At 40.4% G+C, this 18,005-nt stretch overlaps 1 protein-coding gene across 4 annotated transcripts in view; it reads right to left on the bottom strand.

Moving 5' to 3' along the window:
• RINT1 (RAD50 interactor 1) overlaps positions 1-18,005 on the bottom strand; it is a 41,852-nt gene that overhangs the window by 12,066 nt on the left and 11,781 nt on the right. For all 4 annotated transcript variants that reach the window (XM_060196387.1, XM_060196389.1, XM_060196388.1 and 1 more), the window contains 8 exons: positions 14,626-14,867; positions 11,315-11,488; positions 11,076-11,222; positions 8,628-8,784; positions 5,589-5,699; positions 5,269-5,494; positions 3,146-3,283; positions 1,037-1,236 (listed from right to left, as the gene is read on the bottom strand). In XM_060196387.1, coding sequence (XP_060052370.1) covers positions 1,037-1,236; positions 3,146-3,283; positions 5,269-5,494; positions 5,589-5,699; positions 8,628-8,784; positions 11,076-11,222; positions 11,315-11,488; positions 14,626-14,867 — 1,395 coding nt within the window. The remainder of the gene's footprint in view (positions 1-1,036; positions 1,237-3,145; positions 3,284-5,268; positions 5,495-5,588; positions 5,700-8,627; positions 8,785-11,075; positions 11,223-11,314; positions 11,489-14,625; positions 14,868-18,005) is intronic.

Genomic DNA, 18,005 nt, shown 5'->3' with positions numbered 1-18,005 from the left:
GAGAGAATTTGAGAGAGGAGGGAAAAGCAGAGAGGGAGAGAGATAGAGAGGCACCTGTAGACCTGCTTCACTGTTCATGATGATTGCCTCCTACAGATGAAGATTGGCATCTTGAACCCAGGTCCTTGTGCATGGTAACATGTGTGCTTAACCAGGTGCACTGCTTGGCCCCCTTTATTCTTTTATGTGTTTAGATCTTACTGATTTTTGCAATCATTATTCAAACTTAGCTTTTTTCTGAGATAGCAAATACCCTACCTGAGAATTTCCCAAGTATAATATAAAGTCCAGAAAGAAAAAAGACCTACACTGTAAACAACTTTTTCTTTTTTTTTTTCCTGTCTCATAGTTTGACAATTTGTAATAAAAAAAAAATCAGAATTGACAGTCTATACAATAATCCAAAGGTCTTACTTAGAAGCAGTCAACTTTAATCATATGGTTTATATCAGTTGAGGGTTTCTGCTTTCTATTTTCAAGTTTTATAGAAAGTGTATGGATTTTGGTGTAAACAGAGTAAGAAAGTAAGCAAAGGAAAGAAACCCACGAGTATTCGGATGTGGAAGTTATTCACTGGCATTGTTTCTAATCCTCTTTCAACTGTTTTTTCCTTTTCAAATATAAAAATTTTCAAGAAACAGAAACCAACTATATAATACATCAGTTTGGCAGCTCATAAACTGTTGTTTGATATAATTAAACTATCAGAATTATTTAGGCATTTGAGATTTCACTGAGAAAAACATATACTTTAACCACATCTCCTAAGTTTGTTCTACTTGTTTATTCTGTTTCTGCTGACTATAGAGTCAACAGTTCAAAAGGTAATACCGGAAGCTAGAAAGATTGCTGGTCCAGTTGAGAACTTACATGCCCAGGGTTCCTAGTTCAGTCCACAGCAATGCATATACCAGAATCAGGCTCTGGTTTCTCTCTCCCATGTATAGTTCTATCTCAAATATGCAACAAATGCACTTAATTTTTAAAATGTAAAATTGTTCACACTAATATTTAATATAAAAGTACATTGACTTACAACATTGTCAGCCCAATCTGCAAGTACTGTTGATATATAGTTCACAGCATTAAGAATTGCACAGTATCGAAAACCAAGGGAAGCTCGAGTCTCTTCTTTCATCACTTGAGTTAATCGTATCCTAAAGTCATCTACTAAGTCCTTCTGTAACTCCAGGAACTGCAGCTTTCGGGAAGCTGTAGGCAGATTTTTATACCTATCTGTGGGGAAAGTTAAAAAGACAAATGAAGGTTTATGGTACTGTCTATGACATAGTTTAGATTTTTCTTATTGACCTGCTTCGGTGTTCTTGTCATAAATCAATTGACAGTTTAAGTATAGATCTCTTTCTACATTCTCTACAGATAAGGCTTTCAAAAATATGTGTATTTGTCAAAACTCACTGAACTGTATACTTGCGGTCTTTGCATTTCACAGTACATAAATGATAGCTCACATTTTAAAAAGGCATATGAGGAAGTTAAATGTAAAAACTAGGGCAGGGCTAGATAGAATAATAATTATGCAAAGAGGCTCTCATGCCTGAGGCTCCAAAGTCCTAGGTTCAATCCCCCATACCATAAACGAGAGTTGACCAGTGCTCTGGTTAAAAAAAAAAAAAAGAAAGAAAAAGAAAATCTATTCCATGCTGTAAATAAATAAATAAGAGAGATTCATACCTAAGAGTTTACAAGTAAGGATGGGGAGACAACATAATGGTTATGCAAGACTTTCATGCCTCAGCCTCAAAGGTCCCAGGCTCAATCCCAGTACCACCATAATAGCTGAGCAGTGCTGTGTTGTCTCTCTCTCATCACCTTCAACCAAAGCTGAACAATGCTCTAGTTAAATAAATAAGTAAATGCCTAATATAAAGCTTGGGGGGGGCAGGTGGTGGTGTACCTGGTTAAGTGCATATGTTACAGTGTTGATGGACCCAGGTTCAAGGCCCTAGTTCACCTGCAGGAGGAAAGCTTTGCGAGTGATAAAGCAGTGTTACAGGTGTCTCTCTGTCTCTCCAACTCTCTGTCACCCCCCCCCCCTTGATATCTGGTTGTCTCTACCCAGTAAATAAATAAAGATAACACAAAAAATATATATACAGCTTTGGGGGAAAAATAGTTTTTGTGGCCCAGGAAGTAGCTTGTGGCTCAGTGGCTAGAACACTGGACTTCAAAGCATTTGGTCCTGAGTTTGATCCCTGGCATCACATTAATCAAGAGTGATGCTCTGGTTCTCTCCTTCTTTCATGTTGTTAAAATAAATCTTAAAAAAAGGGGGGGGGGAGTCGGGGCTGTAGCACAGTGGGTTAAGCGCAGGTGGCGCAAAGCGCAAGGACCGGCGTAAGGATCCGGGTTCCAGCCCCCGGCTCCCCACCTGCAGGGGAGTCGCTTCACAGGTGGTGAAGCAGGTCTGCAAGTGTCTATCTTTCTCTCCCCCTCTGTCTTCCCCTCCTCTCTCCATTTCTCTCTGTCCTATCCAATAACAACCACATCAGTAACAACAACAATAATAACTACAACAACAATTAAAAAAGACAAGGGCAACAAAAGGGAAAATAAATAAATAAATAAATAAAATTTTTTTAAAAAGGGGGGGAGGAAGTAGGGTGCTAGTGCAGCGGGTTAAGCGCACGTGGCGTGAAACTCAAGGACTGGCATAAGGATCCCGGTTGAGCCCCCGACTCTCCACCTGCAGGGGAATCACTTCACAAGCGGTGAAGCAGGTCTGCAGGTGTCTATCTTTCTCTCCCCCTTTCTGTCTTCCCCTCCTCTCTCCATTTCTCTCTGTCCTATCCAACGACATCAATAACAACAACAATAATAACTACAACAATAAAACAAGAAGGGCAACAAAAGGGAATAAATAAAATAAATATTTTTAAAAAAAAAAGAAAAGAAAAGTAAAAAGAAAGAACTACTATTGGGGGCTGGGGAATGTGGCTCAGCAGTAGAGTACATGCCTTGCAGGCAAGGGGCCCTATTTGATCCTCAGCACTAAAAAACCAAAAAAGTAAAGTGGTCTTCTGCTTTCTCTCTCAATAAAAATAGATTTTAAAGAATTACTACTTGAAACAGTATAATATATAGTTTTATAACAAAGCTGTATTTTTTAAAAACTTATATTTACCAGTCATAACCAAAAGAAGAGTCATAAAAGTTTCTGCACAGTCTGGAACTTTCATCTCATCCACATCAGCAATATCCTTATATTGGGAAACCCAGGCAGCTTCTGATGAAAGCATTGAGTCCATTTTTTGAAGAGCAACTGATACACAACAATCATGTTAATTAAACAGCAATCATTTCTAATGTTTCACCCAGAACTTTTTAGAAAGAATGACTATATAAACAAATCCATAACTTCTAACTAGGCATAATAAATTTAGCACACTCAATTTTAGTCAAATAAACATTTTATCCCTAGCCCCTACCCAAGATCTTCAAAGTAATTTTATTGATTAGACAAGCTACATAAAAAATGATTCTACACAAGGGCAACAAAAGGGAATAAAATAAATAAATTTAAAAAATTTTTTTAAAAATTATTCTACTAAGGGCAAAGCACTATACTTAAAAATCTCAATTAATAATACCTCTACTAGCTTGAATTTTGTATTTTAGAACATATATAGTGTGCAGTTCCAGAAAAAAAACTGAAGTTTGTGGGGAGTTGGGCAGTAGCGCAGCATGTTAAGTGCAGGTGGCGCAAAGCGCAGGGAGCGGCATAAAGATCCCAGTTCGAGCCCCCAGCTCCCCATCTGCAGGGGGGTTGCTTCATAGGCGGTGAAGCAGGTCTGCAGGTGTCTGTCTTTCTCTCCTCCTCTCTGTCTTACCCTCCTCTCTCCATTTCTCTCAATGACAACAATAATAACTACAACAACAATAAGAAACAAGGGCAATGAAAGGGAATAAATAAATATTTTTTAAAAACCTGAAGTTTGATAAGAGGAAAATAAAAGCTAATCCTTAGTAAACTTTGGCCAAATAAAATAATAAAGTTAGGTTCTGCTCTATATCTTACAGCCTTTCAGCCAAGTTACAGATGCTACTATAATGCCATCCTGACCTCCCTGGACAGAAGGCCTCACCAATGTGCCCTGGGAACTCACCTCTCCAAAGTCCTACTCCACTAGGAAAATATACAAAAACACTTTGGGGGTTGACTAATCAACCAATGGATGGACTGATCTGCCAATGTCCATGTCCAGCAGAAAAGTAATTACAGAGTGCGGATAGATAGCATAATGGTTTGCAAAGTCTCATGCCTGAGGCTCCAAAGTCCCAGGTTCAATTCCCTATACCACCATAAGCCAGAGATGAACAGTGTTCTGGTAATAATAATAATAATAATAATAATAATAATAATAATAATAATAAGGAAGAAGAGGAGGAAGAGGAGGAGGAGAAGGAGGAGGAGGAGGAAGAAGAGGAAGAGGAAGAAGATGGAGAAGAAAAGCAATTACAGAAAGCCAGAACTCCCACCTTTTTCACCCCGAAAAAGAATTCTGGTCCATACTCTCAGAGGGAGAGAAATGTTAAGGGAAGATGACCAGAGGGCTCTGAACTCCAATTCCATCAGGACCCAAAGATATAAAAGGAAAAAAGGAAGGACATTTGGAGGTTGTAACAAGTAGTAGGCGTGACTTAGGAAGAGAAGGCAGGATCGTAGAAAAAAAAGGCAAATACATATACATGTAGATAGTTATAGAAATAATAGTCAACCCCTATCTGTGACCTTGGAGAACTACTGCAGTTTCCAATGGAGGGAATAGAAACACAGAACTCTGCTGGTAGGAACGATTCAGAAATATACCTGTTACCTTGTAATTGTGTAAGTTAGATGGCTCTAGTTTCTAACCAGAACTGGAAAAGAAAAATACATAAAATTCATCTTAAAAGAGAGAGAGAGGGGAGCCAGGCGGTAGCGCAGTGGGTTAAGCGCACGGGGCGCAAAGCGCAAGGACTGGCATAAGGATTCCGGTTCCAGCCCCCGGCTCCCCACCTGCAGGGGAGTCGCTTCACAGGTGGTGAAGCAGGTCTGCAGGTGTCTATCTTTCTCTCCCCCTCTCTGTCTTCCCCTCCTCTCTCCAATCCAACAAGAACAACAACCTCATCAACAACAATAACTACAACAACAATGGAAACAACAAGGGCAACAAAATAAGTCTTAAAAAAAAAAACCTTCAAAAAAAAAAAGAGAGAGAGACAGCAAGACATCTCTCCCTACCCTCTGGCCACATTAGCACTTACATTTTCTTTCCACAGTCAGCCATCTCTGGAAACAGGTTTCCTCAGACAGAATATGCATACAGTTAGCAAATGTGCTGGGATAGCCGTGGACACTGTGTAGTTCCCTTTCAAACAAAAGCACTTCATCCACCAAATGACAGAAGAGAGAATCATCATAGAGCAGACAAGGAATATCAGCAGCCAACTTCTCTAAAACTAACATCACAAGGCCCCGAGAAAATTCAAGCTAAAAGAAATACATAGCAGAAAGTACTGTGAATGACATTATTTACGGGCACATACAACTCTAAAACTGAAATGCCTAGAATTGAGTCTCTTACCCTTGCATTTGCCAGAGAATTTGTTTTGTCTAATATTGGCTGAATCTTCTCATCCAGAAAGTGATTGTGGTTCCCAATCCACATAAGTACTTGAGCTAAGTACCACTCAGGCTAAGGAATAGAGGGGGAAATAATTTTTTAAAGTCATTTCAACTATAAAAAGTTAGATGGCTCTATTTACTTATCTACACATAGTACTTGTAAAAAGTTAGTTAAGCATTCCTACATGTAGTATGGCTCTGAACTTTTCTACTCTGAACTCTAAACCCCTGCAAGGTTTAGTAATCAAATATTCCCCAATGTATTCCCAATAAATTCTAATAATGTAGTGTAAGTCAACATATCCTTATATTTATAATGCCATACAATGCTTTAAACCTAACATTTAAAAAAATATTTATTTTCCCTTTTGTTGTCCTTGTTGTTGTAGTTATTATTGTTGTTATTGATGTCGTTGTTAGATAGGACAGAGAGAAATGGGGGGGGGAGACAGAGAAGAGGAGAGAAAGATAAGACACCTGCAGACCTGCTTCACCGCCTGTGAAGTGACTTCTCTGCAGGTGGGGAGCCAGGTCTGGGGGCTCAAACCGAGATCCTTGTGCTTCACACCACGTGCACTTAACCCACTGCGCTACTGCCTGACTCCCCTAAAACTAGCATTTTTAACAACTACTGGGTGGTTTCACTTATGTATGGAATATAGATAAGTAAAGGAGATAAAATTGAAAAACAAAGTAAGCAAGAGGCCAGGTGGTGGCACACCTGGTTGAGCACACACATTCAAGTGTGTAAAAGGGCTGAGGAAATACATCATGATTAGGCAAAAAGATTTTCATGCCTGAGGCACCAAAGGTTCTAAGTTCAATCCTCAGCACCACCATAAATCTTAGCTAAGCAATGCTCTGGTAAAAAAAAAAAAAAAAGTGTACAAGGACCTGGACTTAAGCCCCTAGTCTTCACCTGAATGGAGAGATGTTTCACAATCAGTAAAACTGATTGGTGTCTCTTTTTCCCTCTCCCCCTCCACTTCCCCTTCCTTCTCAATTTCTTTCATTTTTTTAAACTTCATTTACAGGACAGAAAGAAAGGGGGTGGGAAGACAGAGAGACACCTGCAGCCCTATTTTACCACTTATGAAGCTTTCCCCCTGCAGGGTGGGGACAGGGGCTTGAAGCTGCATCTCTGTGCATGGTAACACATGTACTTAGGTGTGCCACTGCCTGCCCCCCCCCATTTCTTTCTGTCCCTATCCAAAAAAAAAAAAAGTAAGTAAAATTGTCTCTTAGACCTTATGAGAACCATGGTATTTATTAAGCCTGGGGGGTGGGCATGGTTGACAGGGGCCCAGGAACTTTGGTAAGTGAAATAATTTAAAAATATGGATGTGAAACTATATTCCTGAAATCATATATGCCTATAAGTGATAAATGTGATCTGGCACTTAATAGATTTAATTCAAAAGACTTATTGAACCTCTGCTATTTGCACTGCATTAGTCATAGAAGAGTTCAAGGATAACTAGTATCTACCCCTGGTAACTCTAACACTACAATTCTAAAAATACTCAATCACACTTCATTGAAAAGAGATGTCTGTGATTGTTTTTAGGTCAAATAAAAGAGAAATCTCAACTAGTAGTCCAATAGGCATACTTGTAATCCTTCAACTAAGATGTTGGCAATCAGATAGAGGTAGGCCCAGCCATGTGCATGGCCCAGGTTCAAGCCCTGCTACATCATATGAGGAGAATCACAGTCCCTAAGGGAAAGAGCAGTGCTACAGTGTCTCTCCTTCCCTGTCACTATCTCTGAATGAAAAACATCAGCCCAGGACAAAGTCCTGGCTAAGCAATAAACAAACAAATAAAATGTTAGTGATAATTTATCCTAAAAGCAGTTCACATATTTATTTCCATGTTCTCTCTTGCACTACTACAAATCCATTCAAATGTTAATGTTCATGCTAGAGAGACAAGTCACTAACCAAGGCACCTGCTTTGCCATTTATGTGGCTCAAGTTCAAGGCCCAGTACCACATGGAAGGTGCTATGGCAACAGAGGATGCTCCAGTGCCGTAGTGTCTTTCCCTTCCCCCCCTCTCCTTGTCGTTCTAGATCAATGAAAAAAAAAAGTGAGGCTGAGTGGAGAATCATGCATGTGTGAAGGTCCGGATCCAAATAGTCAATAAAGTAAATAAAACAGAAGGGATGGTCAACTATCCTGTGGCTGCCACTTCCCTATCTTCCTTCTCAGTATTTCTCTACATATGCATGCATATCCATTTACAGACATACATATATTTAAAAAAAAAACCTAGAAGAGCAACTTGCAAAGTGAAACAGGTGGCTCCAACAATACAAAGTGCCAGCGCAAATGCTACAGCACACCCAAAGGAAAACATGAGGATCTGGTGAGATAATGTGTTTGTGAGCTGATTCCTACAATATACCAATATAAGTTCCAAAAATAATTCTATAAAGGACAGTGACAAGACAAGAACTTACCCTTTTTTTGTGGAAAAAAAAATGTGAATAGAAGCAGAATTTAACTTAAATACGCAAAGTATAAAAATAACCAGCATCCACTACTATTAAAAAACAAGGACTTGCACCAAAGTAAAAGACTCTGAGGTGGGTGGGGGAGAGAGTACAGGCCCTGGAAAAGGATGACAGAGGACCTAGTGAGGGTTGTATCATTATGTAGAAAACTAAATGTTACACATGTACAAACTATTGTATTCACTGTCAAATGTAAAACATTAATCCCCCAATAAATAAAATTTAATTTAAAAAAAAGGATAAGGAGCCAAGTGGTGGCTCACCTGGTTAAGCACTCACATTGCAGTGCACAAGGAGCCAGGTTCAAACCCCTGGTCCCCACTTGCAGGGGGTAAGCTTCATGAGTGATGAAGCAGAGCTGCAGGTGTCTCTCTGTATCTTTCCCTCTCTCTCTCCCCTACCCCCCCCTCAATTTCTCTCTATCTCTATCTAATATTAAATAAAACAAAACAAGGACAAGGACAAGAGATGGCAAGGCTCACCTTGCTTATAATGTTAGTCTGTCGGTTTCCTCTGAAATGATACTTGAACCTCTTCTGAAGGGGTGTCAGCATAATCTGGATGGGTAGGATGATAGAAGAGGATGCAGGAAGAGAGTATTTTTCTGGGAGTTGTTTTGGCTCAGTCAGTAACTCATCTCTAACATAGTCAGGTCAAGGAAAAAAAAATGACAAGTACACACACACACATATAGATGTATGTATAAATATATATAATACATTTTTCTAGCAATTATACCAGATCCTAAGTAAAATAAATCATAATTTCATTATAGTACAATAATATGTAATCAAACTTTATGTATTTTTTCAGTTAAAGTATATAAAATTTCTTAGCATTAACTTTACTCCAAATAAAGAAGAGTAGTTGGGAGTCAGGCGGTGGCGCAGTGGGTTAAGCGCACGTGGCGCAAAGCACAAGGACCGGCATAAGGATCCCTCTTCCAGCCCCCAGTTCCCCACCTGCAGGGGAGTCACTCCACAGGCGGTGAAGCAGGTCTACAGGTGTATATCTTTCTCTCCCCGTTTTCCCCTCCTCTCTCCATTTCTCTCTATCCTGTCTAACAACAACGACATCAATAACAACAACAATAATAACCACAACAATAAAAAAACAAGGGCAACAAAAGGGAAAATAAATAAATATAAAAAAAATTTAAAGAACAGTAGTTAAGGAAATGAATTCATGTGGTCATTTTTATTAAATTAACACCAAATTACTAAGATTTCCTCACACTGTCCATTTTTTTAATATTAATTTATTTTCCCTTTCATTGCCCTTGTTTTTATTGTTGTTAAAGTTATTATTGTTGTTTTTATTGATGTCATCATTGTTAGATAGGACAGAGAGAAATGGAGAATGGAGAGAGGAGGGGAAGACAGAGACGGGGAGAGAAAGAGAGACACCTGCAGACCTACTTCACTGCCTGTGAAACGACTCTCCTGCAGGCAGGGAGCCAGAGGTTCGAACCAAGATCCTTACGCCAGTCCTTGCACTTTGTGCCACGTGCGATTAACCCGCTGTGCTATTGCCCAACTCCCCACACTGCCCTTTTTTTTTTTTCCTTTTTTTGTCTTCCCCATCTCTCTCAATTTCTCTCTGTCCTAGCCAACAATAACAGGAACAACAACAATAACGGAATAAGGACGGCAACCAGGAGCAGTGGATTTGTCGTGCAGGCACCCAGCCCCAGTGACAACCCTGGAGGTAAAACAAACAAACAAAAACAAGCAAACAACAACAAAAAAAACATGACCTTAGTGTAGTGCCCTACATTTACTTACTTAGGTTTAGTGTTGGAAACCATCCCTTTTAATGGACTCTACACTGCCCATTTTTATATATTGTTCTAAGAGAACTACATAGAATGCAAACTCGGAGTAGTCATGTATTTCAGAACTCTTAACTATCCTTCCATGTATGTGCAATTCACTTTGAAACATGTTGGTATGCATGAGACCCCTTCTGTTTCATTTGGTTTAAATCCCCCCTGCTTAACACTATTCTATTTACATAACCACTTCATTCTATTTATATAACCGCTGTTAACAAGCACCTCCCTCCAGGGCATTGGTTCAATCCCCACTGTTTCATGGTATGTTTTTGCTCCACCCCCCCTCCTTGTCACACCCTGATCCTCTCCTTGTCACACTCTGATTGTCACCAGTCACTTTTCTCTCCACCCTCTCTATGTCACACCCTGTTTCCACTCTACTTGGCAAGTATATATAAAGACAGCATTGTGAGTTTTAGAGTACTTTACCTTGAGTTTAGCTTAGCTCGTCTTAGATTGTGCTGCGTCCTGCATGAATAAAGAGATACTGCCTACAGCTCAACTATGAGTCCCTGGTCGTCTGTTACCTGCCCGTGAAGCCAGCCCGGAGAAAACAACATAACCCATCGAAAACAACAGAAACACAGTAATCCACCAACTTAACATGTATGTGCAGATCAAGTACAAATCAGAGAATCCTATTTAGCTACTTAGACACTTTCTAAGATCCTACTCTTGAGTCACAAATTCACTCTAAAATAAGAAATGTGGAGCCAGAGAGATAGCACATGAATAGCATACCAGACTTGTACCACCACATACCAGAACTGAGCTGTCTGAAGAAGTCTCCCTATTTCTCATGAAAATATTGTTTTAATAATAATAATAATAAAGCTACTATTTAGAAAAAGAAAAATCTAGCCACTGGGGAAATAGCCCAGGTGACAAAGAGCACAGGACTTGAATGCCTGAGGCTTCTGGTTTGATCTCTGCCACCATATATACCAAAGCAGTACCCTAGCTGCAACATAGCATGAAACTCTATCCCATATGAAATAAATAAAATAAATCTGCAAAAACAAACAAGCTGAGCAGACTTGATTAAGAAGAGTACAAAAGAGGAAATTTAGTAAGCTTTTAACTCTGACAAAGATACGAGGTTTGTAGTTTCAGAAGCTGACAAAACAGCGTCTCCAGGTTATTATATATTTCAGGGGAGCTCACGGGTCGACTTAAGCCAGTCTGAGACTGAGGGGACGTGATGAATGGCCAATGAAGCTGTGTTAAAACTTCCTCAAAATCACTGTAACAGAAAAGCAACACACGTTTTAATAAAATATAATGGTCACCAAATACCCATCTGCAAGCAAATGCCATGAAATATAAATTCCTCACCTTGTTAGCTTGTCCTTGAGAATTTTATGCCAGAATTTCACAGTGGCTCTCATAAAACTAAGAAGGTGGGTACAAGATGACTCCTGAAGCTTAATGTCAAGTTCAGCCATCGACACCAGAGTAGAGGCTGCCTCTGGAACATTATTTGTCATCAGATACTGCTGAATGTTATCACTGAAAAACAAAACAAACCCTAAAGACAGTTGGTTTGGAGCACATGCCTTGCTGAATGGGAAGACCTAGGTTCAAGTCCTAGCACCATAGGGGATCACCATGGGAGTTCCATGGATGATGGGGTGGTGCTATGGTGTCTCTCTTGTCTGTCTGTCTCTTCCTCTCTCCTCCCCTCATTCTCTCTCTTTCCCACTCTCTAAGATAAAGAAGGAAAATGGGAGTCGGGTGGTAGCGCAGCGGGTTAAGCGCACATGACGCAAAGCGCAAGGACTGGTATAAGGATCCCGGTTCAAGCCCCCGGCTCTCCACCTGCAGGGGAGTCACTTCACAAATGGTGAAACAGGTCTGTAGGTGTCTGTCTTTCTCTCCCCCTCTATCTTCCCCTCCTCTCTCCATTTCTCTCTGTCCTATCCAACAATGACGACATCAATAACAACAACAATCATAACTACAACAATAAAACAACAAGGGCAACAAAAGGGAATAAATAAATAAACATTAAAAAAAAGAATGAAAATTAGGGCGCTCCTTCAAGGTACTGCCAAGCTGTCAGTCTCTGGGTTTATTTCCAGGTACCCCCATCACAAAAATAATAATTTAGGGCAGGCAAGGCAGCTCATCTGGACAGTGTAACTGATTTGTTAGACCTGAGGCCAGGCTCCACTTTAGTGCTGTCTGGGAGCCTGGCCTCAGGTCTAACAAATCAGGAATCAACAGCATCAATATACATTTAGACATAACTTTTTTTCCCTATAAACCTAAAATATGTATGCAAACCAAGATTTTGATTATGCACTATTAATGAAACTCTTTAAAATCTTGGAAAAGGAGTTGCATAGTGGCACACCTGATTAAATGTATACTTTACAGTGCATAAGGACCCAGGATTCAAGCCCCTAGTCCACACCTGCAGGGGAAAACTTCATGAATAGTGAAGTAGTACTGCCGTAACTGATTTGTTATATCTGAGACACAGATTTAAGCCAAGCCCCCAGTGCTCTAGGAGAAGCTTCATCTGTCACCCCCTTGACTGCCAGGGTTGATTCAGCTGATCTGGCTGGACAGGGAAGTGTCCCGACCTCCACAGGTGGGTCTTCGAATAAGACAGGTGGGGCTTCAATGTAGGGCATATGAGCAGCTACACTCCCCTGTTAGAACCTCCAAACTAGCTCTCAAGGCCCAAATGGCTCGCTGGTCGGAATTTCCCTCTTTGCTTATTTTGCTACCATGGTTTACATGTACCTAATAAACCTTCAGCTGTTATAAACTCCCCAGAAGGCTTTACTATTTCCTATAATAAAATATATTAACCAGGACACATTTAAAACAGAACATTAAGACTCAAAAAAAAAAAAAAAAGAGGGGGGATGCAGGCGGGCGCTAGAGCAGTGGGTTAAGCACAGGTGGCGCAAAGCGCAAGGGCCTGCATAAGGATCCCAGTTCGAGACCTCGGCTCCCCACCTGCAGCGGGGTTGCTTCACAAGTGGTAAAGCAGGTCTGCAGGTGTCTATCTTTCTCTCCTCCTCTCTGTCCTATCCAACAACGACAACAACAATAATAACAACGATAAACAACAAGGGCAACAAAAGGGAAAAAATAGCCTCTAGGAGTAGTGGATCTGTAGTGCAGGCACCAAGCCTCAGTGATAACCCTGGGGACAAAAAAAAAAAGAAAGGGAGGGAGGGAGGGAGGGATAAAAAAAGAAAACAACTGGGGGCTGGCTAAATGATCACTTTGATAGTGTGTGTTTTGCCATGTGAACAATATAGGTTCAAGCCCAGCCCACAGCTCATTGAAGAAGCTTTGGTGCTGTGATATCTCTTTCCCTCCCTCCCTCTGCTCTCTGTTCTTGTTTGAAATAAATAAATAAAATATTTTTAATGCTAAATGAAAAGACTCAGGGGGCTGGGCAGTGGCACGTCTGCTGTAGCACATCGCATATGCTACAATGCAAAAGAACCCAATTCAAGCTCCCGTCCCCATCTGCAGGTGGAGGAAGGAAGCTTCATGCGTGGTGAAGCAATACTGCAGGTGTCTCTCTGTCTCTCTCCCTCTCTATCTTCCCTTTCCCTCTTGATTTATATCTCTATCCAAATAAATTAATTAATTAACTAAATTTAAAAGATTCTCAGATACTTTTTTGACTTCAACTTTTCCAGATGGATGCCTTTGAAGCAAAAGGAGCTGAAACAAAGCAAGGATGGAAAGCTACAATTTGGAGTGGGCTAACAAAACAAACAACCCCCCAAAAAAAAGAAAACCACTAACTACACTTTTCCCTACCCACAAATAGCAGAACTGTTATTCATCTAAAAATTTTGTGTAGCTCTTAGTAAATGATTACCATTGGGAAAAAAATGTATAGAGAAAATTCATTTGTGGTTTGGGAGGTGGCACAGTGGTCCTGAATTCAATCCTGACAGTACATGTACCAGAGTGATGCCTGGTTCTTTTTCTCCACCTGTCTTTCTCATTAATAAATAAAATCTTAAAAAAAAATAAAAAGAGGGAGTTGGGCGGTAGCACAGTGGGTTAAGTGCACGTAGTGTGAAGCTCAGAGACTGGCATAAGGACCCCGGTTCTAGACCCCAGCTCCCCACCTGCAGGGGAGAGAAGCAGGTCTGCAAGTGTCTATCTTTCTCTCCCCCTCTCTGTCTTTCCTTCCTCTCTCCATTTCTCTCTGTCCTATCTAACAACAACATCAATAACAACAACAGTAGTAACTACAACAACAATAAAAAACAAGAGCAACAAAAGGGAAAATAAATTAAAAAATTAAAAGAAAAAGAAAATTCATTTCATCAAGTGACCATCTCTAAAAAGTGAAAAAGGAATAACACACTAAAAACTTATTAATTTGGCATTAAAATAATAGTTTTTATTATGCATTCAAAATACAACTATAAGACTTAAATTTTACACCTAGATTATTTCTTTCAAATGCAAATTAAGCTCCTGAAAAGTGTATGTTCATACATAATAAAGGAAAAGTATCATTATCACAATGCTATTTTCATAACAACTGGCAAAATTACGTTATAATAATCTTTAATTAACTCAATTATTTAACGGCATGCATGCTCTAAGACAGAGTCTCAAAGGAAAATAATAATTATGAGAACAAAGGCCTATTTTACCTTAGTTCTTCAATTTGTGAAATCCATTTAAGGTAAGCAAGATGTCGCTCAATCTCCTCAATTTGATTAATCATGGCCCCGAGATTATCCATCCAGGGTTCTGCAGTCTGCAAATGGCTGTTAATGGAACTGAAGAGATGAGTTTCTTGCTCCAGAAATTGATTAAGGAGTTGCTTTGATTCTTCTGCATTTTTCAAAGCACTCTGAATTCTTTTGGGGATTTCTGATGAAATTCTAAGTACCTAACCATGCCAAAAACCAAAAGAGAGCAGCAGCAATCAGATACAATTTATATAACCTTTTTATTACTGGCTCATTACCTTTAAAATATACATTTGCAGGAGTGGGGTGGTAACGCAGCGGGTTAAGTGCATGTGGCGCAAAGTGCAAGGACCCGCGTTAAGGATCCCGATTGGAGCGCTCCGCTCCCCACCTGCAGGGGGAGTGGCTTTGCAGGTGGTGAAGCAGGTCTGTAGGTGTCTATTTTTCTCTCCCTTTCTCTGTCTTCCCCTCCTCTCCATTTCTCTCTGTCCTATCTAACAACGACGACATCAATAATAACTAAAAAAAAACCAAGGGCAACAAAAAGGGATAATAAATAAATAAAATTGGGAGTCGGGCAGTAGCGCAGCGGTTAAGCGCAGGTGGCGCAAAGCACAAGGACCGGCATAAGGGTCTCGGTTCAAGCTCCTGGCTCCCCACCTGCAGGGGAGTCGCTTCACAAGCGGTGAGGCAGGTCAGCAGGTGTCTGTCTTTCTCTCTCCCTGTCTCCCCCTCCTCTCTCCATTTCTCTCTGTCCTATCCAACAACGAAGGCATCAATAACAACAACAATAATGACTCCAACAATAAAAAAATAATAATTAATAAATAAATAAATAAATAAAATACAGGTTTGCTCTGACAGAAATGAAAATTGTCAGTCTGAAAGTTAACCCCCAAAGAGAGAAAGAAAGAAATCTTAAAGAAAGAAAGACAAACTGTCACTAAGATTTTATGAAAACCATGGTGGTTATCCCTGGGGGGAGAATCAAGACAGAACTGTAGTGGTGGGTGCAGTGTGAACTACTGTCCTGTAATCTTATGACCTTGTAAGCTATTATTAAGTCGCTAGTAAAAATAAATAGTTCTCATGGAATATGGAAAAATATATACACTAGCCATCAGTATAATACAAAGAAGGCTATATGAGAATTTCAGTTCAGTCAACATTGACAGGATAGATATTTTCTCCCAGGAACTGTGCTAGGAGCAAGTAGATAAAGAAGACATGGAATCTACACTTAAGTTCAGTTGGTATGGAAGAGAAATGAAGCAAACAGTTTCAATAAACTAAAGGAGATATAAGAGGTGTGCTAATGTTTCTTGAAATTGAATGTGTCTATAAATGACCTAGAGATCTTGTTATAAATTTTGAGGTGTGAGGCAACTGTGCCTACATGACTCATGCATGCTGAGTGGGAAGGCTCTAGGAAACTTTGGAAGGAAAGGCAAATCTAGGCAGAACAAACTAGTGAAACTCAACAGAATGGAAAGGAACTGAGTAGAACACAGGATACAGTTCAAAGAAATGCAGAGAGTGGCCTAGGAGGTGGTGTAGTGGCTAGAACATTGGGCATGGGAGCATGAAGTCCTGAGTTCCAATCCTCAGTATCACACATGCCCAAATGATGCTTTAGTTCTTTCTCACTCCTCTTCACTCTCTCTCTCATGATAATAAATATGAAATACATAAGAAAAAAAGTAATGCAGAGAGAAGAGGTAAGGCAACATGCGCCGCCCCGTCACGACCACCAGAGAGACTGACAAAGTCATCTCCTCTGGACCTGCATTCAGACTTCAAAGAAGCTGGGCAGAAGGACGGGAATGGGTCGACGCATTCTCCCCCCGTTATTGCTACAAACAATTATACTGTCACAATTGATTAATAATGCTTTGGCAGTGCCTGGTGGGAATGGAGAGTCAGAAGCACCCCCTCTCCCTTACACAGGAGCATATTTGAAAGTTACATTATGAAAGTGGAGAAGGTGGGTCAACATAGACGGACAAAACAAGTCATGTTATGACTTGCCCCTCATAGAAACAATACAGAGATTGAGGCCTCCCAGGTACAAGTTGACATATTGAAACAAAGAAAGATTAATAGTTAAACTGTACCAGACCTAGATGAGCAGTGGTCCACGACTAGGCAAAGATCTGTATGCCCCCATAGAAGATTAATGGTAGAGATAGCCCTCAGCAAAAGTCTAAAACAATTCTGGGTATGACCTCCCCTGGGAACAGAACGATACAAAGTATTGTACCCATTCTTTACAGTTATGGGGGAATAACATGTAGCTTGCCAAAGCCACAAGACTATTGTTACTTCTTTATGAGCTGGTTGCTTAGGCAACCTGAATGTAACCTGAAAAAAGTATAAAAGCTAATGCAGTTTCACTATTAAAACGAGTCCAGATTCACCCTCCAATAGAGTGTGGTGTCTATCTGTTCTCCCTCCCCGACTCCTGACCCACCTGGGAGGTTGCCTTCAAGACCCCTGACCCTCCTGCTGCTCATCCACTGAGTGGTCCGCCGCAGCAACATAAGTAGAGAGACTAGGGAGTCGGGCGGTAGCGCAGCGGGTTAAGTACACATGGCGCGAAGAGCAGGGACCGGTATAAGGATCCCAGTTGGAGCCCCCGGCTCCCTACCTGCAGGGGAGTAGCTTCACAAGTTGTGAAGCAGGTCTGCAGATATCTATCTTTCTCTCCCCCCTGTCTTCCCCGCTTTCTCTATTTCTCTGTCTTATGTAACAACGATGGCATCAATAATAACAACAATAACTACAAAAAAAAAAGGCGGGGAGTCCGGCTGTAGCGCAGTGGGTTAAGCGCAGGTGGCGCAAAGCACAAGGACCCGTGTAAGGATCCCGGTTTGAGCCCTGGCTCCCCAACTGCAGGGGAGTTGCTTCACAAGTGGTGAAGCAGGTCTGCAGGTGTCTATCTTTCTCTCTCACTCTCTGTCTTCCCCCTCCTCTCTCCATTTCTCTCTGTCCTATTCAACAACAACAATAATAACTACAACAATAAAGCAACAATGGCAACAAAAGGGAATAAATAAACTAAATAAATATTTTTAAAAAAAGGGCAACAAGAGAAAAAATAAATAAAATATAAAAAAATCTTTAAAAAAAAGTAGAGAGAAACTATATTGCAAGTAGCAACTGGTGCCATAAAATATGGTCTTTTTCTAATTTCAGGAATTGATATAACATATCAGTAGTAACTTTGTCATCAACATTTTGGGTTTTTTAATAATTTTTTTTTATTATCTTCATTTATTTATTGGCTAGAGACAGCCAGAAATTGAGAGGGGGGGGTGGAAGTGAGGAAGAGAGAGAGA

Source organism: Erinaceus europaeus, chromosome 8 (assembly GCF_950295315.1).
Source record: "Erinaceus europaeus chromosome 8, mEriEur2.1, whole genome shotgun sequence".
NCBI classification, from domain to species: domain Eukaryota; kingdom Metazoa; phylum Chordata; class Mammalia; order Eulipotyphla; family Erinaceidae; genus Erinaceus; species Erinaceus europaeus.
Note: the sequence above shows the minus strand (reverse complement) of the source record. Positions and strands in the feature narration are given on the sequence as shown.